We start from the raw sequence: 24,740 nt of genomic DNA, 5'->3' as shown, positions 1-24,740 counted from the left end.
TCGATTCACCGATATTTTTGATTGTTGACGCTATCGAGCAGCTGAGCCGGCATGCGGCCACCATTAGTTTAAAAAATTGAAAATTGAATCGAAATAGCAGGAAAATGAAGTAAATTTGTAATTAACTGAACTAAACTGTTGCTAAAACTATTGGAAATCCAACCCTTAGGATTAGTATTGACGGCTTGCTCGTCTACTTCCCGTACGAATACATCTACCCGGAACAGTATGCGTACATGCTGGAACTCAAGCGAACCCTGGACGCCAAGGGGCACTGCCTGTTGGAGATGCCCTCGGGCACGGGCAAGACGGCAACGCTGCTCTCGCTGATTGTGGCTTACATGATAGAGCATCCAGAGACGATTCGCAAGCTAATTTACTGCTCCCGCACAGTGCCCGAAATCGAGAAAGTAATAGCCGAGCTGCAGAATCTGATGGTCTACTATGAGCGGGAATGTGTGAAGCCACCCGCCATGACCGGCCTGGTGCTGAGCTCTCGCAAGAACTTGTGCATCCATCCGGAGGTAAGCAAGGAGCGCGAGGGCAAGGCTGTGGACGGGAAATGCTATGGCCTCACGGCCAGCTACATACGCGATAAGCATGAGTTGGACACCGATACGCCCATCTGTAAGTGGAGTACACCTGTATGCCATAATCGCGTTGTTATTTATTGACTTGCAGGTCAGTACTTTGAGGGCTTCAGTCTGGAGGGCAAGGAGTCCACCCTGCCCATTGGCATCTACAGCCTGGATGATCTCAAGGAATATGGACGCTCGCGCAACTGGTGTCCCTACTTCCTGGCCCGCTATGCCGTGAGTGAACAAAACAGTAATGTAGCATTTTCTAGCATTGGTTCAACATATTTCTTGCTAGATTTCCCATGCCCAAATTGTGGTGTACAGCTATCATTATCTGCTGGATCCGAAGATCGCGCAGGTTGTATCCAAGGAAATGACGCGCGAGTCCTGTGTGGTCTTCGATGAGGCCCACAACATCGACAACGTTTGCATTGATTCGATGAGTGTAAAGATAAACAGACGTACAGTGGAGCGCAGTACGAACGCGTTAAATCAGCTGACCAAATTGGTGCAGGAGTGAGGCCCAATCAGACCCCTCTATTCCTTTCCCTACTCTACCTTAATGTTTCTTTCAGCATTCGAGAAGAGGACACAAACCGTCTCAACGAGGAGTACCAGCGGATGGTACAGGGCCTGAAAGATGCCAGCGTCCAACGAGAGACGGACATGATTATGGCCAATCCTGTTCTGCCCAACGATGTGCTGACCGAGGTGGTACCTGGCAACATACGCAATGCGGACCACTTTCTCAGCTTTCTGCGTCGCTTCATTGAGTTCATTAAAACGCGACTGCGCGTCCATCACGTGGTGCAGGAGTCCCCAGCCGGCTTCCTCAAGGATATATCCGCTAAAATATGCATTGAACGCAAGCCGTTGCGCTTTTGTGCCGAACGCCTGTCCAGTCTGCTGCGCACTCTCGAGATTACCGACATGACGGAGTACGGAGCGCTGACTCTGGTGGGTTATTATTCGAATTAGGAGTTGCGCTGCCTATCACATATAAAGTCTTCTTTATTTATAGATCACACATTTTGCCACACTAGTTTCCACCTACACCAAGGGTTTCACCATTATCATAGAGCCCTTTGACGATAAGACACCCACTGTATCGAATCCAATACTGCACTTCAGTTGTCTGGACTCCTCCATTGCCATGGCTCCGGTTTTCTCCCGCTTTCAAACCGTTGTCATCACCTCAGGCACCCTGTCTCCGATGGACATGTACCCGAAGATACTCGACTTTGATCCCGTGGTCATGAGCAGCTTCACCATGACACTGGCTCGTCCCTGCCTTCTCCCCATGGTGATAGCTGACAGCCTTATTGCCAATTAAACAAAAATTTACTACCTGCTGATATTCCACAGATTGTATCCAAGGGCAACGATCAGGTGACTATTTCCTCCAAGTTCGAGACTCGGGAAGATACAGCTGTCATCCGGAACTACGGTCAGCTGCTGGTGGAGGTGGCTAAAACAGTTCCCGATGGCGTTGTCTGTTTCTTTACCTCATATCTGTACCTGGAGTCCGTTGTGGCTTCCTGGTACGATCAGGGCATTGTCGACACCCTGCTGCGCTACAAACTGCTATTCATCGAGACCCAGGACAATGCCGAGACCAGCTATGCTTTGATGAACTATGTTAAGGTGAGATCAATGTATGCAACTGCTATGGCTTCTCCTCCACTGAGCTTGACACACTTGCCTCGCTCTCATTTTCATCCATACCCTTGCATAGAGGGGTGCTGTGGCATTGGTTGGATCATTGGTATCAAAGATCTGTCGTAGATCCAACTCATGTGCATAGTTTGATTTTCCATATTTCCACTGGCCTTTCATGCTCTCATTCGTTCTCGAACTGTTTTTCAGGCCTGCGATTGTGGTCGCGGCGCCGTGCTGCTGGCTGTGGCGCGTGGCAAGGTCTCGGAGGGTGTGGATTTCGACCATCATTATGGTCGCGCTGTGCTCATGTTCGGCATCCCCTATGTGTACACGCAGTCGCGCATTCTCAAGGCCCGCCTCGACTACCTGCGCGATCAGTTTCAGATACGTGAGAACGACTTTCTGACCTTTGATGCGATGCGGCATGCAGCGCAATGTGTGGGTCGGGCGTTGCGCGGGAAGACGGACTATGGCATCATGATCTTTGCGGACAAGCGCTTCTCGCGCCAGGACAAGCGCTCCCGTCTGCCCAAATGGATACAGGAGCATCTGGTCGACAGCTTCTGCAACCTGAGCACAGAGGAAGCTGTGCAGCTAGCCAGGCGCTGGCTGCGACGCATGGCCCAGCCATTCAGCCGCGAGGATCAGCTGGGTATCTCCCTGCTGACGCTCGCACAGCTGGAGAACATGGAGCAGGAGAAACTGGAGCGGCAGGCGCAGGGCAAAGAGGGCGTGGGCGGCCAGGTTCAGGAGTTGTAAATGCGGCTGCGGCAACCGGCTCGCAGTCACACTTCCTTCCGGGAATAATTAAACACGCTGCTGCGCCACCTTTTAATGACATTGAATGGCCATTAAAAACGGAGCAACAGGCAGAAAAAACTTCAAAACTGAACCTTTTTTTTGGCCGCCATGCAAATGAGACGTAAATGTCCAATTAATGGCTAATTAATATTATTAATAATTTCGCGGGCATGACTAACATCGCTTCCAAGCTGTTCAAGGCGGCGAAACGGCGCCAGCGCATGCGCACCGACAGCTTTGCTTTGCTTCTCTTTTTTGTATTTGTATTATCATTGATGGAAACTAAGACTAAGGCGAGGAAAAAACAATCTATAAACTGCATTTATCGTAAAAGCCATTACACGTACACTGGCCAGCAAAGTTGGCGTTTAAGTTGATTTCAGACATGATCCCGCTATAATTCAGGGGGGCTGGTAATCAGCCGTAGTTTGAACCGCGTGGGATCAGCGAACAAATTTTGTTTATTTTATGCATTATTTATCCATAATTGCCAGTGTGAGTCGTTAATAATGCGGTTCCAGTCGGGTTCCAGGTTATCAATGCATTATTTCAGTACTGCACGTTTGCTTAATGAGTATGTGTGTTTTTTCAAGGGTTTTAGTCTGTCAGGTCAGAACTGTTTTTAATTGAATTTAAATTCGTGAAACAGAAACTGAAACTTTTCCCATCCGAAAGCAAAGAAAGAATCAGCTTTTGGGGCACTCGCATTTCCTGAAGTCCTCGTGTGGCGGGGGGCGGGCGCTTCGTACTGGGAGCTTGTCGGGGAGAACCAAATCGAAAGCTTTTGCAAACAGACACGAACGGCCACGGCCATTACTCAGAGCAGAGCAGAGCGAAGCTTGAATACAAAACAACCGCAAAAGTGAGATAAAACTTACTGGCATGGCACTCCATTCGCATTCGCACTCGCATTCGCGCTCACTCTCGCACGCGCTTGCTCTCCGACAAAAGAACTTTCGATTTTTTCATAATAAAAAGGTTATAACTAAATCATTGGCCGTTTAGTCGGGTAGATGCTAAGGAAAGGAGCGCGACACTGAACACTAGCCGATAAATAAATCAAATTCTTAGTTCGTTTTCCAACAATCATTGTGATCCATCCTAGCCGTATACGCTAAAAAGCCAAATCAAATCACACCTACATATATCGTTTAGTTACTACTATCCAAAGCCAATTCCAATCAAACAATCCAATAAAATGAAGCCCCAAGCCAGTGAACAAAATGGCAGCCATCAAAATGGGGATTCCTGCGCCGCGGATGCAGCTTCCGTTGTCGTTGAGGCTGCCGCCGCCGCGATCCCGACAGCGGCTTCCGCCGGCGCCGTCGTTCCTGTCCTAGGCACCAAAAACAGTCAACAGCTGAAACTGGAAATGCTCAACATGGGCAACGGAAACAACGGTGAGTTGAGTGTGGAAGGACAGAGATGGAGATGGGGATGAACCTTTAACTCTTTCTTCCTGTTTGAGTCAGAGACCGGAGAGAGTTTGAATTGATTTTGTTTCCTGAATACACCAAAACTAAGCCCAATCTTTAGCTATTGCATATAGCTCCTGTACCAAATACTCCTCTATCGAGCTCCCTTAGATAACTGAAGCTAAGGTTGATCTGATCTCATCTGATCTTGATCTCCCAGTAGTTCCCGAGAGATACGTCACGCATTCAAGGCTGCAGGTGGCGTCTGATCGCAATCTCGCCAAGATATTGCATCACTCCATCCGAGGCATAGATTAGAGCAAATTGGAATTCAATCCGATGCGTATAATGAGCCGACTCCGATTTCCGGCAATGCTGAATGTGCCACACATAAAACCGCTGTCTTCACACATACTACATATACCGCAGACTGAAAACTCAAATTTCAGTACTCTTCTTCAAACAATTATATACAAAAACAAAACAAAAACAACATAGACAGAATGCCGGAGGAGCATATGCATTTCACTGGCTAACTGCCCGGGAGTGGTAATGGGAATGGGAATGGACCTTACGAGTATTGACATTGACATTGAAAGATTTGCTTCGCAATTACCGCAGATCGGTTCCGAACGGATCGGATCGGCAGGTTCAATGAGAGCAGCGATAAGATCTCTGGGCCATGGGCCATGAGCCATGTACAAGTACAGAGCCAAAGCCATAGCCACAACAGCAGAGGCAATGGCAGATATGACATAAACTTCTCGTCTTAATCCGGTATTTGGCCAACGGTCTTGGTCTTCCAATCGGAGCGGGAGCGTGTAGTGCAGAGCGTTCAGGGGGAGCAGTGGGGAGACCTGAACTACTTTTGTGAAGGTTAAAAATCGTTTAATTGCGAGCACCGCACCGCACCGGCCAAACACACGGGCCTTTGCCAGCAGCAGAGTCTAAAACGGTTTCGATTCGTGGGCTTCGTCGATATTTCTGTGGCCGTTTTCAGTTTCTTTGTTTGTGTGACTAATAAGCCCCCCCAGTCCCAGCCCCCAGCCCCCGGCCCAGTCGCCAGTACTTCACATTTGAGCGATTGCGGTCAATACAAAAAAAAAAGAAGTAATATTGTATAAAAATGAAAAGGAGACCTGCACTGCTAATTGTAGCATTTAAAAATTCTCTCAGAAAATGCCATGCACGGTCGGTGGCGGTGGCAACCCTAGCCACTGAGAATCCCCCAGAGATTGGCATTCCTTGTTCCGTAAAGCAGATCGATAGACAGAGAGAGAGAGAGAGAGAGTGACAGGGCCAGAAAGCGAGGAACACCTGCCCTGCCCTTTGAAAAATGTGAATAATGACTTAATTGCATAGAACATACAGCAACAGGTTGACTCTGTAACAGAAACGACCCCCCCGTCGAGTGGTGACCCATCTCCTACATAAAGATCACATTTATGAGTTTTCGGTAGAGGTTCAGGGAAAGTATTTTAGGGGTTTCCCACAGGCTATTTCTTAGAATGATCCCCCCTTTATGAATGACTCAAGATTCAAAAGTAAAGTACAATATGGCCCGTTCATTACCATTCAAGGGAGGCATCACTGTGGCCAGATCAGAACTAGAATTCCCAATGCCTATGTCATCTGCAGCTGGGGGCTATGTTCCGAGATTATGTAAACAAGACCGCCGCCTTAAGCAATTTCCAGATGAATTATTCCGTACTGTCACTGTCTCCGATTGAATTTCAGTCAGTCAGTCACATTGTCAGTACGAATCGAACAGAGTCAAAGATTGACCGAATTAGTATGCGCTGCTCTTAGAATTGGGATTTGACTGGCATAAATTGATTAATTCGGATTTTATGCAGGGAATACTCTAACCAAGACACTCTAACCATCGCGGGCTAGGCTGCGTTCATTTGAAGCCCCTCAAGCATCTCATTTGCCATTAGAAGGTTTCCCGGACCCTAAGGTTAGGATAAGGCGGTAGCCGGGGAGAGGGGATATTTTCGGGCCAGTGATTTCCACTTTATTTGCCACTGAAGTCAGCAATGGATGTGTCTATACATATGTAGCTCCTCACTGTCCCATTACCCGGGCTCACATGATGGTCTCCTCCTCCAGCATGTACTCCGTGAGGTCGCCGGGCCCCGAAATCATAGTCACGGGTACTCTGTTCATCTGGGCTACCCGCTGGCTAGGCCACACCATGATGTCGCAACAGTTGGTGAGGACGACAACGTTCGTGTTGGTCGTGGAGGTGCACATCAGGTTGCTGCTCTTCTCCACGTCGTTTCCGTTGGCCTTGCGCCGAAAACGGAACTTTACGGGCAGGGAAGTGCCCATCACGGTCTCCTCGTCGAAATACGTCGACTGCATCTGGTTGTACACCGGATTGGTGGTCGCTGGCTTCGTTAACTAGGGGATCAGATGGAATAAGGCGAACACAATTCGCATGAAAGACTCGGGACTAACCTCCTCCAGCACTACCGATGTCTTGAGCCGCTCGCAGGGATCACAGTAGTTGGGGACCGTGTGGGGATCTTTTGTCGTGTCGTGCCCGTTCACATTCGCACTCCCATTGCCATTCGTTTTCTTTTGCTGCTGCTGATTCTTGGGCTTCAAAGGATCACCGCCACGATCCACACACTCCTGAAGGAAGTCTTCTTCGATGTCTATCAGCCGCTTGACGGCGCAATCCCGCTTCAGGAAGTTCTTGATGACGGACAAGTCGCGCGGAACGGCGCCAATCACGTCGAAATCATCGCAGCGCGGCTGGGCACGGAAGGTCATGATGTGGCAGACTGTTTGGGGGGATGGGACGGAGCAGGGAATTTTGAATTGTTTGTTCAAAGGCTTCCTATCGAGTGGTGTGGCATAGTCGAGTAGATTGACATTTTAACACTTGACGGAGACAAATGCTACTCCTTGAAAAACCTTGAATGTTTCCAGTTGGCGCCAGTCCCAGAGAGACTTGCTCTTGGCAGCAGCAACAAGTCCGCGATAGAGAGGGAGAGAGAGAAGAGAGCTACACAGTTGGACAGCCACTGGACAGAAAACCGTGGGAGTGCGAGACTGTGTGCTCTGCTGCTGCGTGGAGCTTACGAGGCTGTGGGGGAGCTTTCTGGCGCTCAAAGCTCTGCTTTGGGGGTTCTTATTGCCACTGCGGGCTACAGCAGCCACTCAGTGGAGCAGAGCATTCCAACGCGCCAGCACAAGACGGAGACCAAAGCTAAAGACAAAGTTCAACGTATAATAGAAAGAATCGAGTGAAAAAGTTAAAGATTTTGTGTATTTACTATCGAGACGCATCTTTTTTGTTCAAAGTGACAAATATTTGAGCTCCGTCTCCAATCTCCCCACCGCCGCCGCCGTCGCCGCGTTTCACGATGAGTTTTACACGCCAACTGTCCGAGATGAGTGCCAGTGAACTGAACGACGCCATCGACGATACCAACTTTCCGCAGGCCCACATCCTTTCGCGTGGCCGCAACAACAGCGTCTGCTCAACAAGTAGCACCTCGGGCACCTCCTCTCTGGCGGACCGGGCCCTGTCGCAGCCGGAGGAGCAGCCTGCTATTCCGCAGCCAGGATCCGCTGTGGGCACGCCCACGGATGAGCTGGTGCCGAGCAGTGGAGCCACAAATCGCCCCCGCCTGATTCTGAAGACGAACGGCAGCATTCCGGAAAACGATGGTACACAACCGACAACACCAATGACACCACGTACATCGACAACGCCAGGTAGTGGTGGGGCTGCGTCTGGGTATAGCCAGGCGGAGAGGAGACCAAAACAAAAAACTCTTTGGCGATAAGCAGAATACGTACTGATACGGCGTTCCAGTGAATGGTTTTGGGGTCAAGGGTTAGAGATGTGCTTCGATTTAGAACAGTTTCATTATTTCCACATATGCCCAAACACACCCGCCAAGGGGGGCATTGCCTCCTTATCTTGCCCATAGTTTACTGATATATGATGATGATGATGGGCTCAATCGCAATCTAACCTGAGTTTTCCTTTTCTCTCCTTTCTGCCATTGCAGGCCACGAGAAGTGTACTTTCCACCACGACCTGGAGTTGGACCACAAGCCGCCCACGCGAGAGGCGCTGCTGCCGGACATGGCGCGCTCCTACCGCCTTTTGCTGGGCGGCCTGGGCGAAAATCCCGATCGCCAGGGCCTGATCAAGACCCCCGAGCGAGCGGCCAAGGCCATGCTGTACTTCACCAAGGGCTACGACCAATGTCTGGAGGGTAAGTGAAGCCCCACACTTACGAGTATCACCTGTTTGTCCGTCCTCTTTCTGGTAATTAGCACCAGGTCACTGATCGTTCCGTTGTTTATCCTGTGCCGAGTGCGTCATGCGTTCCACGGCATTTCCCAAAAGTGCGATCTAAAACTAGTTTCGTGGACAGTGCCGTGATTCATGAGTTTGGGTTGGTCTGGTCTGTGAGGTGCTTCACATTTATCGGGGGTTCCTGAGTCCGTTAGTGCATTAGTCTAATTGCTGTCCGCCTGAGTTACAGTTCCACCACCTATAGGGAGTGCTTGGAATGTTACTGTATTATTTCAAAGCAATATAGTAGTGCTCCATACATACATGGAGAGCATAAAAAGATCATCTATGCTATGCTTTAGTATTGCAAGGTAATCTTTAGTAGGTTAATCTACAGCTGTGAGAGTGAAATAGGAATAATTTTGGATGGTTTACTTTTTCGAACACGAATAAAGATTCTCCTGAGTTATTTAGAATGATCGAGTATCGATCTACATACTTTTCATGTGGCTGACATAGGTTGTAATGGGGCCTACCACACAGCTATCAATCAATGTAGAAGTATTCTATAGAGAACCACATAAATAGCGGTGTAATACAGTAGAAGCCTATGTTGTTTCTTTCAGTAGCTAGGCCTTATTCAGATGACCTTAGCTGTATCGGATCTATGTTAGAACCGTTGTTTAGAGTAACCATATAGTAACCTTATATAGTACTTTCGATAATAGGATGGCCTAATTTCGTACCGTTTTCATGCGGTTTCTCCGCTTCAAATTGGAATTGCATTTGAACTTGTCATGTAATCAAATGCTTTGAACGAAACAACATTGCAAATAAACTGATACGTGCTACCGCGGACCGGTTCTTCGAGATGAAAATCAGGTTCTACAGTTTGTCAAATAAAATCGCATGTAAAGGCACGAGCGACTGTGTTGGCCGTTTGAAAGCCAAATGAGAGAAGCGAAAGTGAATAGCCTTCGAAAATAGAGTTCGGATTTTGTGGATATTCCAGCCAAATCCAACTTTGTGTCAACGTGACTTGCGAAACTGACATTGAAAGAACCAGAAGATGTTTTGGGGAGGGGGGAATTTTGATTTCCATCCGGAAACACACTAGAGAACTTGAGCTTTTCTGCATGTATGTTGAGGGGCAGAGAGAGAGAGAGAACGCTAGGAGTGCGTGGGTGGGTGTGGGCTACTTAAAGCATTTAAAGTGAGTGTTGCGAAAGCTTCCTCTCCTTAACAACCCCAACGCCCATGGCCACGGCCACCGCCAACGAATGGACACACGCACACACACTTGAACTTAACATTCAGTTATGCAGCAAATAAATCGCAACAGGAATTAAGCGCGCCATAAATCACGTGTAAGCCCCAGAGAGTGGTGCTTTTGTCTAAATTGGGTATTTGTCGTCTAAGAACGCAACGACTCCGTGGCGCAACGGTAGCGCGTCTGACTCCAGATCAGAAGGTTGCGTGTTCAAATCACGTCGGGGTCATTTAGAACGAGGCAGCGTCTTTTTTTTTTTCTCCCCTCTGTTCGTCTTCCTTTTTTATTTTGTATTGTTTCTTTCTTTCAGATGTACTGAACGGCGCCGTATTCGATGAGGATCATGATGAGATGGTGGTTGTCAAGGACATTGAAATGTTCTCCATGTGCGAGCATCACTTGGTACCATTCTACGGCAAAGTGTCCATCGGCTATTTGCCATGCAACAAGATCCTGGGACTGAGCAAGCTTGCACGGTAGGACGGACCACCACCACACAATAGAAAGAATATTAATTTATCAAAATTTACGAAATTTGTAACCTTTTTCAGTATTGTGGAGATCTTTTCGCGTCGATTGCAAGTGCAGGAGCGTCTGACTAAGCAAATTGCAGTGGCTGTAACTCAGGCCGTTCAGCCTGCAGGCGTCGCCGTTGTGGTTGAAGGAGTGTAAGTTAAAAAAAGTGCAATAAAAATATAAAAAATTAATTTATGCATCGGCCGGGAATCGAACCCGGGCCGCCCGCGTGGCAGGCGAGCATTCTACCACTGAACCACCGATGCTTATGATCACCGTTCTGTGAATGCTGTACAAAGCCACTGAGCAAAAGAGATCTATCCATGAAGAGATCTGAATTAAATATTTCCTATCTTCTTTCTTTTTTTTCGTTTTTCTAGACACATGTGCATGGTGATGCGAGGCGTGCAGAAAATCAATAGCAAAACTGTTACCTCTACCATGTTGGGAGTGTTCCGGGACGATCCCAAGACCCGCGAGGAGTTCCTGAACTTAGTAAATAGCAAATAAACTGGGAATGGTGGGACATTGAGAGAACAAGGAATTGGAATACGAAATAAACTAAATCCTACAATATTTTTTGAGGCGCATACATACTTACAAAATACCTACAAAACATACGACAAGAGAAAAACAAACACAGGGTCCACATGTTTATGTTTTTAGGATTGATTTTTCTTAGTTAGTGCAAATTCTGCAGTCATTTTAATTGTTGACTCGTGTAAAAATTGTTGAAAAATCCTGTTAGCCAAATACGTTTATCTAGAAAAAGGAAGGAAAATATAAAAAGTAGGATGGATTGAACAGAATTTAATGCTGGTGTTGGGTAGGTTTATTTTGAATTTTATATTGAAATTTATGGCACTTTAATGATGCGCCTTACAGCCAGATACATACATACATGTGTATGCGTAAGTGCATCGCGCAATAAGGGAACAACTACTGATAATAAATCAACGCAAACCGTTTAGGGAATTTACAATATTATCGTATACAGAGTACGTAACAAGTAATCGAATACCTATATACTCATATCTGTATTTATATATATACAACATAAAAGTTAAATTTAAAACTATCGTGAATATTGGCGATTTTAAATGTTAAAACTTAATGCTCATTATGTATGTACATGTTGTTGCTTGTAGTAAATCGAATCAAAGCTGCTTATAAATTATACAATAAATTATCTATTTAAATATTGTTGAAATAGTGTGTTTAATATATAAAAAAAAATTGGGGGGAAAAAAATTATCCCAGATTGACCCCGACGTGATTTGAACACGCAACCTTCTGATCTGGAGTCAGACGCGCTACCGTTGCGCCACGGAGTCTCGTTGAGGGGAGGGTGTCCAGTGTCCCATATCGGACTAAACCAACAGGTTGTCAAGGCCGATTATACTACGTATGATTGTATAGGGGCTTAGACTTGACTTTGTCACAAGCATCGGTGGTTCAGTGGTAGAATGCTCGCCTGCCACGCGGGCGGCCCGGGTTCGATTCCCGGCCGATGCAGCACCTTTTTTCTTCCTTTTTATTTTTTTTTCTGAAGGCAAACACACTATCTTTTTCATAGGAAAGTGAATTGGGTGGGCGGTCAAAGCTGGTTATAAATAAAAACGAGGGGGAACGTTGTGAGTTGCTGCGGACACCGCAACTCTACGGTTATACCCGATACTAAGTCAGTATGGCTCTCCTCCGGCAGACGCCGCTAATATTAAACGACACGACAAAGAGTGCGTGCGAGAGAGACAGAAAATCAGTCTGAGCGTGACGTCGGGCGCTGCGTAGCCACTGCAAATTTATTTGTTCCTATTGGCTATAAAAATGATCTGATCTGATCCAGATTCAGCAATCTGATAGAATATGGTCGTTATCTATGATTCTACGTTTTTAGTTTTCTCGAATGTGCAATATTGTGGATGCAACAGATTTTCGTCCTTTGTGTGGGCGGAAGGAGGTGGGGCGAAATTTTGAGATACACGTTTTATAGTAAGATCTAACAGGAGTGCGGATACCAAATTTGGTTACTCTAGCCTTAATAGTCTCTGAGATTTTTGAATATCCCCAGATTTTCGTCCTTTGCGGGGGCGGAAGGGGGTGTGGCGAAATTTGGAAACAAACTCGTCTCGGTCCGATATATTAGGAGTGTGGATACCAAATTTGGTTGCTCTAGCTTTTGTAGTCTCTGAGATCTAGGCGCTAATGTTTTACTCTAAGCAAAGCCGCCTATGCTACGTGTGTGTTAGAGAGAGACAGGGCCTGAAAAAATGAAATTGTTTTCTTGATGCTGGCTATAATAATGATACGATCCAATTCAGATTCCGCAGTCTTAAAGATATGGTCATTCTCTACAATTCTACGTTTTTGGTTTTCTCATATCTTTAAAATTGTGGATGCCACAGATTTTCGTCCTTTGTGGGGGCGGAAGTGGGCGGGGCGAAGTTTTGAAATATTTTTGTAGCAGTGACATATCACAGAAGTCTGGATCCAAAACATCGTTGCTCTAGCTCTTATAGTCTTTGAGCACTAGGCGCTGAAGGGGACGAACGGACGGACGGACGGACAGACGGACAGACGGACAGACGGACAGACAGACATGGCTCAATCGACTCGGCTATTGATGCTGATCAAGAATATATATACTTTATGGGGTCGGAAACGATTCCTTCTGGACGTTACACACATCCACTTTTACCACAAATCTAATATACCCCAATACTCATTTTGAGTATCGGGTATAAAAAAAAATTCTGCAAACTTGTTTTTTTTTTACCTTTAAATTACGCACCCAAAAAATTAATTTGAAAAGCATTCTAATGACCCCGACGTGATTTGAACACGCAACCTTCTGATCTGGAGTCAGACGCGCTACCGTTGCGCCACGGAGTCGATGCAAAATTCCTCTTTCTTTCCCCATATAAGCAGCTGCATCACAGCGCCATCTATTGTTAAAGGTAGATTTTATCTAGGGGCTGCTATCGGCATCGATACTTTGCAATCGATAGCTAAAAGTAAAAAAAAATTTGTAATTTTTGTAAATGAAACATAAAATTTACGAATTATTCAAATTTATTATTAAAATAAATTATTTTTTACACTACGTTTAGTTATTGAGTTTTTTTGGTTATGGTTGTTTTCCTAATGTTTTATCCTTGTTCTGCCTATTGCCACTAACCATACAGTATACTGTATACTGCATGGTTAGTGCTATTGCTCAGGCTGACGAAATCTAAAAACATCGATGTTTGAGAAAAAACATCGATGATTCACATTCAAACAATTTCTATTTGGCGGTCAAGTTTGGTGGGACTTTTTTGGGATTTTCTCTGGGTTTTCCCCTCAACAATGTCCCTTACATTCCACACTCACTTACGTTGCAACTGATTTTTTGTTGACCTTTTTTGCTTAAACCTTGTTTTCTACACTATACAATAAAAGAGAGTACTTAAAAGTAGTCAATCAGGTAGAAAATGTATTCATTAATGGCCTAAAATTATGTGGGCAGAGCTAATGGTTTTAGTTAGGCAGCATTATACAACGGAATAAAGAAATTGAACAATTGGAACGATTTTTCTCTTACGTTTTATTACGTTTCATTTGTTTCACCTTTTTCGGTAAAACCTTTTTTTAGAGAAAATCCAATAAAAGAAAGTATTTATAATAAGCCAATCAAGTAGAAAATTAATTCAATAATCGGATAAAATTAGGTCGAGCTGACAGAGGGTGCTATATAGCTAGTAATGTTCCACGGAATATAAAAATCGAGGAATATAGAAAATAGAACTTGAATTCGTCAGTATATGTATTTTTTGAAAATGAGACCGTATATTTCGGTATTTATTTGAATCGGGTATGAATCGGTAATAACCGGTTCACAGCAAATGAGTCCCATTCCATACACAAACATGTTGCTAATTCCATGCACACATACCCTGGGGAAATGGATGATATAGAATTGCGGAAATGTGTGTCATTCCAGGCTCTAATTAATGCAGAAACTAGTCAGTCTCTGTTTTAAACGATATTTTGCAGCTCATCGTCTGTCTACAGAGACCAAGAACTGGTACTGGGATCAGGTTTTATATACAAATAACTAATCAAATGCATGAATAGACCAAAAAATACAATCTAAAACAAGGCCTTTATTAATTACATTTGAAAGCAGCTTGGAAAACAGTATCTTTATATAATATTCACGAAATAGGGTATACAAAAGCCCATACCCTGGTTGACAACAAATGAGTCTGCAAATACCAGCAACATTGACGTCACAACCTGCGACTATTGAACATTTTTGTTGAAATCGTGTTTTTGTCAAAAAAAAAACATGCAAGTATTTAAAAATAGTTAATCTTGATCAAAATTGTTTCAGCAATCATATAAAACTATCTGGGCAAAAATAAGAGATCTATATAGCTGGGAATATTCGACGGAAGAAAGATTAACCAAGAATTAGTCGTCATAACCGGTTCAGAACAATGAGTGCCATTCCATGCACACATACCCTGGGGGAAATGGATGTTATAGAGTTGTGAATATGTTTGTCATCCCAGGCAAAAACAATTTATTTTCAATATATTTTAATATAATTTAATATTATTTAATATTATTTTCATTATTTCAACGATATTTTAAAGCTTATTGTCTTCTTGTAGGGACCATGAATAGGTATCAGGATCGAGATATATATACAAAACACTCATCATCTACATGAATATGTCTAAGAAATGTCAATTTGAGAAATGGTCTTTATAAGTTAGGTTTTATCTTCATATCAATATATATACTTTCATATAAAATTAACAAAATAGGGTGTACAAAGGCCTATATACGGCTTACACGCCAGATAGCGACTCTTTTTTTGTTGAACTTTTTCGTTTAAACCTTTTTATTACAATAAATACAATAAAAGCAAGGATTGAAAACTATCCAATCTTGTAGAAAATTGATTCACCAATGGAATAAAACTATGTGGGCATTGCTGAGAAATTTAGTTAGTCAGCATTATTCAATGGAATATCAAAGTTGAGCAATTTCCTTTTTCGTTTGTTTTGATTGACCTATTTCGCTACTTGTTTTTTGTTTGACTTATTTCGCTAAAACCTCTTTTAACGCAAAATGCAATAAAAGCAAGTATTAAGAATACACCAGCTAAATAGAAAATTGATTCATCAGTCGTATAAAATTATGTGGGCACGGCTAAAAGTTCTATATAGCTGGTAATATTCCACGGAATATCAAAATCGAGGAATATGAAAATATAACTTCAATTCGTCAGTATATTTACGGTATATTTCTGAGGGTCGGACGGTATATTTTAGCGATAAATCCGCGGTCACACGATCACATGATTAGGTCGGTCATAAGTTTTTTCAATTTTTTCGTTCGAAGGAAATCCACCGTTTCGTTTGTTTTGATTGACCTATTTCGCTACTTGCTTTTTGTTTGACTTATTTCGCTAAAACCTCTTTTTACGCAAAATGCAATAAAAGCAAGTATTAAGAATACACCAGCTAAATAGAAAATTGATTCATCAGTCGTATAAAACTATGTGGGCACGGCTAAATGTTCTATATAGCTAGTAATGTTCCACGGAATATCAAAATCGAGGAATATGAAAAATATAACTTGAATTCGTCAGTATATTTACGGTATATTTCTGAGGGTCGGACGGTATATTTTAGCGATAAATCCGCGGTCACTCGATCACATGATTTGGTCGGTCATAAGTTTTTTCAATTTTTTCGTTCGAAAGCGAAAATTCTGTCCACCGTTTTTCGTTTGTAGTTTGAGTTGCCTTTTCGGTTGGTTTTCTTGGTTTTTGTGTTCTCTTTTGTTCTTACATTATGCCTGGTTTTGTTTCCTTATTGTTTTCCCCCATTAAGTGCGTCGTTCCTGCGCTGCCAGCAAGATGTTGTGGAAATCGCTGATTGCATTGTGTGTCATTGGAGCTGCCTTGGCCGAGCAAACGCCCGTCTTCCTATGGGGTGCCAACAGGTGGGTCAGAATTGCGGCCCACAAGTTGAGTTGCTAATGCCAAGTCCTTTCTCTTTGTACAGTGAGGCGAAGCCTTCGTTGAAGACTGTGCCCCAGGCGGAGTTTGCTGACCAGTTGGCAGCGCTGCTGAAAGATCACATGGTTGTGGCCTTCGAGGAAAATGGCGTAAGTGCTGCACGTGAAATGGGTGATAGCAGAGTTTAGTTCTTAATGCTTTTTCGTCTGACTGCAGCTGAGCACCAAGGACTTCCTGTGCTCGAATTCCCAGTCGCAGTCCTGCTACGCCCAGCTGCAGGGCGTGAGTCCGAAGACGTACTACACCAGCGTGGAGAATCCGTCGGAGGCCCTACGCTCGGTGGCCGCCAAGCGGGAGCACAACAGCATCGATGCCAGTGGTCGGTTTGCGAGCCCGGCCAAGTGTTCCGTGGGCACCGCTCTGTTCGTCAGCTTCGAGGATGACGAAGATACCCGCGAGGCTGTCCTGGAGTCACATGGTTTGTACACAGATCAGTTTGCGAGTGAGAATGGGTGCTAATTTCGTTGTGCTCTTCGACAGACTCTGCCATTGCCGCTATCAGCAAGCAGTTTGAGTGCAAGGTAGCTTATCTGTACCTGGCCGCACCTTCCACCGCCCCTGTGGTGCAGCGTCGCACGCGCCGTGACACGGCCGCCACCACCGGAGGCACCATGTGGGTTTCGGGCAATCAGTTTCGGATGTTCTACACCAGCGTGTCGTACAACAGGGTCCCCTTCTCGGTCAACTCTATCAGCATCGTCAACGGAACTACTCCCGCTACTCAGTTCTCCGTTAAACTGGCCACTGCCGATGCGGACAAGTCACTCACGTTCGATGTTGTTTATAGCGATGGTGGCTACTTTAGCCTGACCAACGTGGCCTACGCCGGACAGACCTTCCGCAGCACTGGCATCATCAATGCACCCACCACTTTCTCCTACGCCTGCGGAAACCTCACCCTGGAGACGGCTGCCGCTAATGGACTGTACAACAGCCTGAGCTTTAACTCGCTGCAAATTCAGGCTCCGTTCAGCAGCATCTACAAGGAAGGCTTCGTCTTTGGCGACTCCTGGGACTGTGTGGGCTTCGTCTCGCCTGCAATTCTGATGGGTCTGATGGTAGTTGTCATTTTGCTGGTCATCATATTCATTGGCATCTGCTGGATGATGGACATCAACACGATGGATCGCTTCGACGACCCCAAGGGCAAAACGATTACGATTAATGCCGGCGCTGAGTAAATGGCAATTATTTGTCATAGTTTCACACGCAATTTCTTTGTTCAATCAACGATATTCATTCCTTTCCTCCTTCAGTCTGTCCATATATGGATATTTACGAATCAATACTTAATACCGTAACCATACAATCATATAATCAGGAAATTAGCTATCGCAATTTATGTCGTATTCATAATTTTCTCCGGCAAAGATCAGCCTGCGTTCAGCATCAATACCAACCGCGGCTGGCCTTTGCCGTCGAAAATTGTCTGGGATGATGAGTCCCGAGAGAGTTTTGCTTGCAACGACTGTGCAACCAGTATTTCGTTTAGTGTAGCCCATAGATCGAAACCAACTACGACCCCACCCCCCATGTGTGTGTGCCCCAAGGGAGTACGAGTGTGTGTGTGATTGCCACAAGTCGGTAAATCTAAACTTGAATATATCTAAGTGTTTTATAGTTACTTGTTTCTTGCGCAAATACGGGAGTGAACATAATTTATGCCTCTGTATGATAGTTTATCATTTGTGTAACGCTCCTCCTGTTCGCAGGCCCAGCGCAAATAAAGTTTTTTTTCAATTGTGTTACAAACATGTTGGAATACTCTTTTGAGGCAGCATTCATGCAGGGGCTACTCTGGCCCTTGGCTGGGTGTTCGAATATTTTACATATATGTACATATGCTCGTGCATACGTTTTTTGTGCGCCCACAGAAAGCAATTTCAATTGCATTTTCTCTGCAAAAAGTCATAGATACAAATCAAAAGTTTAATGGAAATTTATTGAGTTGCCATCGACGGGGCTTCAACTTGCCCCAGCGATGCCTATCTCCCGTTCAGCCCCTTGACGGGGCAGACATGGTTGCAATGGAAAGTTTCAATTCGAAAATAGTTTTCGCTGCAGCAAAGGAAACACTTTTCCTCGACTGCACTCTAGGCGCTCGAGCGACTTTCATTAAGTTGCTTGGCAGAAAAAGGAGCCGGATCGGGAGCGGGGCGTGGCAGGAAGAGCAAAAAGCATTGTTTATGACATTTTAATCTCTTGTTTATCCGCTTGACTTTTCCACTTGCTGGAAAAGTGCTGCAGTCGCCCCCCGCCCCTGCAGCCTCTTCCTCTCTCACCCTCTCTCGCTCTCTCGCTCTCTGGTCAAGGCGTGCGTAAAATAAACTGTTAGGCAGGCGGCGCAAAAAGTATGCTACGGCTGCAAGGAGTGGGCGCTGCTGGGTGCTTTCGGAGCTCCCTGAGGCAAAAGGGCACAGTTGACTGCACCGAGAGTGCCTGGCAGGCGCCTTAGCGTTTTTGTTGCATTAGAAACAGGTCAGTGCGTCATCCACATAAATGAGCATATGACCCACCCGGCCGGAGCGAAACGGAACAGAGCGGGGGCAGGGAGTCGCACTGGCAGTGCAACGCGGTCCAAAAACTTTTGCCTCGCCTGGTCGCCATGCCATAGTCTACTCTGGTCTGAAGAGTCTGTAGTATCCTGGTCTGGGGGCCATGAAAAACAGTAATTATGCATAAGTCAACACGCGGCATTCGTAATGAACTCCACTCAAAGCGGAACGAGAGCGCTCACAGAACCGCCACGAACACAGCTCGGAAACTTTTTGGCAGCCGAAAATGTCGCCAACTTGCCAGCTGCCGAAAGTTTCTCGACCAGCCCCCAAAAGCAGCTAAGTACGGATCCGTACATATGTATATGGATGGGGTGCATAAGCCAGGAGCCTCCTGCGGCGAGCAGCATGGGGCCCGGCCCTGGCTCCTCGTTGCTCCACAGCCCCAGGCCGTAATAAAACCAGCGGTCTACAAATTGCAGCATTAGACAGACTCAGAGAGGAAGGGGTACCAGAGAAATGGGGTGGGGTAATGGGAGAGAGAGAGAGAGAAGGACTCTGTCCAAGTTTTGGAACACATGTTTTGCTCATCAGCCAGTAAATGCAGCCATTGCAGTCGGGAAAGTTGTTGGCCATTTCTTTTTTTTGCCATTAAGCCCACTGTAGAGTGAAAATCATTAGGCCAACTGATGAGAGGAGCTCAAAGAGAAGACATCGGAGAGGGGAGAAGAGAGTGGGAGAGTGGGAGAGAGTTAAGAGCTTAAGCCAAACACAATAAAATCACTTCCAGCCTGTTAATGATGGCATTTGTGTGCAGTCCGGGAGCTGTCATCACTCCTCCTGCCACAAAGTATCCTCCAGACCTAACCTGACGCTCTTGCCATGCCCCCCGCTGAGCAGCTTATCAGCGCTAAGTGGATGTGGAATGTAGGTTGCGGGGCATGTTCAGCTAATAGAGGTAGCGTCTCCGCGGCAGCATCGAGGGAGGATGGGAATGGGAGCGCTGGCTAATGAAGTCATTTGTGACGCTGCTTTGGATGGGACCGAAAGGGACTGCGGCAAGTGGTCAAAGGATGTGGAGCGAGCCATGGTATAGAGCTCTCTGAATGGTCATGAATGAATGAGGGGGAAATATGTGCGAGTACCCATGTCTTCTATTCAGTCCTTAGAGCATGGATAATTTGCTTCTTAAATGCACTCCCAGCAGTTTGTTGGACAAGGTCCGGTGAAGCCCTGAATCGATACCTGTTCAGACTATCATCTTCAGTGAAGATACTCTAATATTTAGGTAATTTTCCCAACATCAATCTGATTGTGCCCTCAAACCACAGGCCAGTCAATAACCCTTAAGCCGACAAATCACTCTGAAAATTCAAGAGACTTGACCTCAAATTATAAGCAATCGAAGTAAGCTAGGGAATGTGCCAGCCAGGGACATGGCTCCCCGGAAACGGAAGCTGTGGGCGAAGCGTGGCCAATTCCTCCACAGAATGCTTGCACTGTGGTCAGTGTGGGAGGGGGGGTTGAGTCGGGATCGGGGTCGGACAGAAATTAATTACTTGTCATTTTTAACAATTGGGCGTGACAAGGGAAACGAAACGTTGGTAAACAGAACTTCTGTATGCGGGTGTCCTTCTGTGTAAATGAACCAAGAGTACGGGAAACGTAGGGGGCAGGAGAGGTGGGAGTAGAGACAAAGGGTAAGAGAAGAGTGGAGGGGAGTGGAGCTTAAGCCGGCAGCCATGACAATTGACAAATGATGTTGGCGCCGTGTGACGTGTGACAGATAAGTGCCGAAAAAGGTTTACAACTTTTGTCGAATCTCATTTATTATTGATGTCTGAGTGTCCAGAAGTTCCCTTAAGGCTTAAATGGAAGCAAATTAAAGCGGCTGAGGACCAGTACCACCAGTACCAGTGCCAGTGTCAGTCCCTGCTCCCCGCCAATTAGGCCACATTTCAGTCGTAATTATATGCAGAGAATTAGTCCGAGCAAAGCTCTTCCATCGCTCCTACCATTTACCCACTCGGCCATTGAAGCGTTCAAAGCACAGGCTTAGCGTGTAATCCCAGCCATGCAGCTCAACCACTGACCTGTAGCTGTACCTGTACTTGGACCTGTACCAGGAAATTAATTAGTCCTCTACGACTGGGCCTGCTTATAGCAGTGCCTGACACGGCAAGGGGCGCGGGGCGCGGGGCGCGGGGCGCGGGGCGCGGTTGCGGTTGTTCACCAACGGAAGCTGTGCAAATTGCTTAGCAACTGAATCCGACCATGAGATTGAAACGGAACGGAGCCAGCAATGAGCCAATTACGAAATAGTGCTAATGCAAAGACAGATTTGGTTTCTTACAGCTTAAAGATTATCCTTTCATATGAAGGAAAAACTTTGCCAGGTGTCTGCATTTTAAAGAGCAACGTGTACGCCGTTCCCATCCGAGTAAGCCCATGGATTTCATTCAGGTTAAATACGTTAACTGTGTGATTTCTGATAAGGATTCTCCAATCTTGCACAAAGTATTACCCCATCCGAAAGCCGATTAGCTTTCGTATCATCGAGAACAACTCCCGAAAAGAAAAGGGAGACCGGATGAAGACACCGAGGCAGTCGGCACCACGCGTGTGAACACATTGACAGCTGTAAGGAGATATGTATATTTACACACATCTACGCCCCTCCTCACGCCCCACCGTCAACTAGATCAAGTGCATTTTTATGTAAATGTATTGTGTGGCACGGCACAGAAGGCGACAAGCTCGGATTTGCATAGTCCGTAGTCCGCTTTCGATTTCCAGAGAAATCGGAATTGAAAGCAGCCTCTGCTCTTCATATTATTGCTTACTTTCTGACGGGACAAAGACGGTGACGGAGAGTCGTTCTTGTATTCCCCCACTCCTGGGATTATTGATTGAGTGAGAATAGCATGGACCACATCTGTTGGCAAATCATATTCAATATATTGTTTGCTCTTTTACGGGTACATATGTATGTATGTACGTACAACACGTACATCTTCCTTTGCCTATTTTTCCTTCTTCGCTGAAGGCACTGTTGTCTTGAATACCCCTTTGTGTTGAATTTGTAAAGGTATTATTTTTTTAACCAGATGTTTGCAATGCAAAGAATAAATCGTTTTTAACTCAATAAAGTACACATGTGTGTGTTTGTGCCGGTACGGCACAAGTACTAACATTTATTTGTAGTTGTTCTATTTAAACTTTCGGGTACACATTGATTCATATTCAAGCTCTTCCAGAGCGTCTCAATGTTCAATGGTCGTGGTGGGAGTTGAGCTACGGAGCTTTCAAGGTTCAAGGGCAGGCGTCCGAATTGCTTATGCAAGAGAGAGAGCGACAGATCAAGAGAGCGCGGTAGAGAAGGCGAAGGAAAGACGCGAGAGAACGGGAGCGTATGTATGCGTATGTATGTGTGTGGATTACAATGTGGTTGACAACAAACAATAATAGGGTAGAGTAAACTCTGCTGCTGCACCTCTGGCTATGATCGATAGCCTATTGGTTAATATTGCGCTGCGTAACCACCTTAAGGGCTCGCGCACACTGTAGCTGAAATCGGAGCTGAAAGCGGAGCTGATAGCTGATTTATAAGCTCTGAAAAAACAGACACACTGCACCGGTGCAAGTTCGCACATTGCAGACTGAGCTGAGCTGAAAGCTGAAAAAGCTCGCTGAAATCAGCTCAGCTTAGTTTGATCGATCAAGCATGTTTGTTTTTTCAGCAAGCTGATTGCTGATTTTGTTCAAGTGTATTGGTTCATAAGTGATCGAAAATGGGCTGCAAAACATTGTTAAGCGAAATTACGGTTAACCCAGAGCTGGGGAATAAGCGGGATTATTAAAAATATTTGAATCATAGTTTTATTTCTGGCAGGAGATAAATTGGGCAAAAAAGTTGTATTATTTACCATTTTCATATGTCAATAATAAATATAATATACTATGTCCCCAAGTACAGTAAACGCTAGGAAAACATCACAATGTTTATTATTATACAACATAATGAATAATTGAGAAATTTAATAATAATTCGTAAAATAAAAGTAATACGAATACAATACATAACGGAAATGTGGTTGAAATACACGGAATAAAAAAAAAACGAAGAAAACTTCCGTCTGGCTACTGTACGTGCTGTAAAGTAATTAATTAACAATATAATAATAATAATTATAATGATAACTTTTGATGCCACTTGAGGAGACAAAGGAAGGCAATGGCTTTCAGCTTTCAGCAATCAGATCAGCCGACAATGTACGCACCTGCAAGCTGATTCTGCCTGGAAAAAGCTCTCAGATCAAGTGAGCTTTCAGCTCCAATTTCACCGCCGATTTCAGCTCCGCTTTCAGCTACAGTGTGCGCGAGCCCTAAGAGTTTAAAGTTTAAACATAATTCATTTAAAAGTGTGCTACATTTCAAGTATGTTTCTGATGGGAATTGAATGAGACATGACCAAGGCAACTGTATTGCCTGAACAGTACACATACAAATGCGTTATGCCTGCATCCCCCTTTCTGTTGTAACAATTGTTTTGTTTTGTTTTAAACATTTGATTGCATTTGGCCCACTGACTCCGATTTACTCTCCTTACTCCGCAAAGGGGGCTGCGGCCATTGTTGGCCAGAAATGGAAGCCGAACTTTTGCGCAACTTAATCATGGCACAGGATCAGGGGCCAGGAGCGGAGTCTGTCTGTTTCCTGTAGTCCTGCAGTCGCACTCGTACCTTTCCGTGTGGATACATTGTAGCCACAAAAGTTTTCACATTAAAACCGTTCCTGGCTGGCAAATTGTGAAATGAGTTAGCAGCACTCTCTGGCACTTTGCGCCCCCCTCCCCGCCCGTCAGAAATTCTCCCCGCACTTCGACACTCCTTCAGCCAGAGGGTATCCTTCGAAAAGTACAAGTTCTGTGATTCTGTGAACGGGTTGGATGGGATTTTAATTTCTTCACTGCGTAAAACCTTTTGCGGCCATAGAATGTTGAATTATATTTTTACCATTTTTGGGAATTAAGCAGCAATTTGCCCGAATTTCTTCATAACTAAATAATTGATATTGCATTCGAAAAACCAAATAAGACAACAAGGAGTAGTCAAAGGTATCTGTTGATTATTTATTCACCAATAGTAAGCGTTTAATTTTAATAATGCAACACAGTTTTGTTGAGACTTAAATGTACAAATAAAGTTTAGAGATTGGAAAAACCTCCCTCGACGAGCCCTACGTAGTCTCCAATCTACTCCATTGCTTTACCCATTTACTTCCTGTAGTACTCTACAAAACTTGTCATTTTGTTAGCATCCTTTGGATCCTCCTCCAAGCTGCTACCTTTTTCCGCTCTCCTGATTAAAGTTGGCAGCTTCGAGTGCTGTTTCTGGCAGCCCGCCACACACATGGCCCAGAGGTGGAAAAGGAAATGAAATCCCCTTAGACTTGACCATGGTGCCAGAGCCACCTAATTGTGCATGAAGCTGTCGGTGCTCATACAAACTTTAAGAGCATTATTTTATGTAATATTTTCATAGCATTATACATAGTAAAGTAGTTTTGGGGGGAGGGGGGCGCTGTGCCGCCGCTATCTATGTACTGCTCGTGCTCCACCTTTGACACAGCGTTGCTAAGCTGTAAGCTTGCGGGGGCAAGGAGAG

At 45.2% G+C, this 24,740-nt stretch overlaps 4 protein-coding genes and 5 non-coding genes across 11 annotated transcripts; 5 read left to right on the top strand and 4 right to left on the bottom strand.

The window, feature by feature from the left end:
• The first annotated feature begins 8 nt into the window (after positions 1-8).
• Positions 9-3,384, top strand: LOC108159871 (general transcription and DNA repair factor IIH helicase subunit XPD). The gene is made up of 8 exons (XM_017293472.2): positions 9-109; positions 170-627; positions 682-812; positions 874-1,094; positions 1,154-1,535; positions 1,600-1,881; positions 1,944-2,222; positions 2,445-3,384. Exons 1-8 carry the CDS (start codon positions 105-107, stop codon positions 2,994-2,996), a joined length of 2,310 nt encoding a protein of 769 aa, XP_017148961.1. The 5' UTR covers positions 9-104; the 3' UTR covers positions 2,997-3,384.
• A 640-nt stretch (positions 3,385-4,024) lies between these two features.
• Positions 4,025-11,680, top strand: LOC108159872 (GTP cyclohydrolase 1). Of its 3 annotated transcripts, none has more exons than XM_017293476.2 (5): positions 4,025-4,438; positions 8,485-8,694; positions 10,298-10,463; positions 10,539-10,655; positions 10,884-11,680. In XM_017293476.2, exons 1-5 carry the CDS (start codon positions 4,237-4,239, stop codon positions 11,011-11,013), a joined length of 825 nt encoding a protein of 274 aa, XP_017148965.1. In that variant the 5' UTR covers positions 4,025-4,236; the 3' UTR covers positions 11,014-11,680. The 3 variants fall into 3 exon arrangements, with proteins under 3 accessions (XP_017148965.1, XP_017148964.1, XP_017148963.1); XM_017293475.2 differs by lacking the exon at positions 4,025-4,438 and adding an exon at positions 7,627-8,137; XM_017293474.2 differs by lacking the exon at positions 4,025-4,438 and adding an exon at positions 7,627-8,185.
• Positions 6,448-7,324, bottom strand: LOC117185824. Its single transcript, XM_017293478.2, has 2 exons — positions 6,917-7,324; positions 6,448-6,859 (listed from the first exon to the last, which is right to left on the bottom strand). The coding sequence occupies exons 1-2, from the start codon at positions 7,232-7,234 to the stop codon at positions 6,542-6,544; spliced, it is 636 nt and encodes a 211-aa protein (XP_017148967.1). The 5' UTR covers positions 7,235-7,324; the 3' UTR covers positions 6,448-6,541.
• Trnaw-cca lies at positions 10,145-10,216 on the top strand. Its single transcript has one exon. It is a non-coding gene; the product is annotated as a tRNA-Trp (tRNA).
• Trnag-gcc lies at positions 10,699-10,769 on the bottom strand. The gene has a single exon. It is a non-coding gene; the product is annotated as a tRNA-Gly (tRNA).
• An 85-nt stretch (positions 11,681-11,765) lies between the features above and the next one.
• On the bottom strand, positions 11,766-11,837 carry Trnaw-cca. Its single transcript has one exon. It is a non-coding gene; the product is annotated as a tRNA-Trp (tRNA).
• Positions 11,838-11,947: 110 nt separating this feature from the next.
• Positions 11,948-12,018, top strand: Trnag-gcc. The gene has a single exon. It is a non-coding gene; the product is annotated as a tRNA-Gly (tRNA).
• A 1,305-nt stretch (positions 12,019-13,323) lies between these two features.
• Trnaw-cca lies at positions 13,324-13,395 on the bottom strand. Its single transcript has one exon. It is a non-coding gene; the product is annotated as a tRNA-Trp (tRNA).
• Positions 13,396-16,197: 2,802 nt separating this feature from the next.
• LOC108160477 (V-type proton ATPase subunit S1) lies at positions 16,198-18,331 on the top strand. Its single transcript, XM_017294497.2, has 5 exons — positions 16,198-16,310; positions 16,392-16,503; positions 16,566-16,668; positions 16,736-16,997; positions 17,060-18,331. Exons 1-5 carry the CDS (start codon positions 16,217-16,219, stop codon positions 17,758-17,760), a joined length of 1,272 nt encoding a protein of 423 aa, XP_017149986.1. The 5' UTR covers positions 16,198-16,216; the 3' UTR covers positions 17,761-18,331.
• The last annotated feature ends 6,409 nt before the right edge of the window (positions 18,332-24,740 follow it).

This window comes from Drosophila miranda, chromosome 3 (assembly GCF_003369915.1).
Source record: "Drosophila miranda strain MSH22 chromosome 3, D.miranda_PacBio2.1, whole genome shotgun sequence".
NCBI classification, from domain to species: domain Eukaryota; kingdom Metazoa; phylum Arthropoda; class Insecta; order Diptera; family Drosophilidae; genus Drosophila; species Drosophila miranda.
Note: the sequence above shows the minus strand (reverse complement) of the source record. Positions and strands in the feature narration are given on the sequence as shown.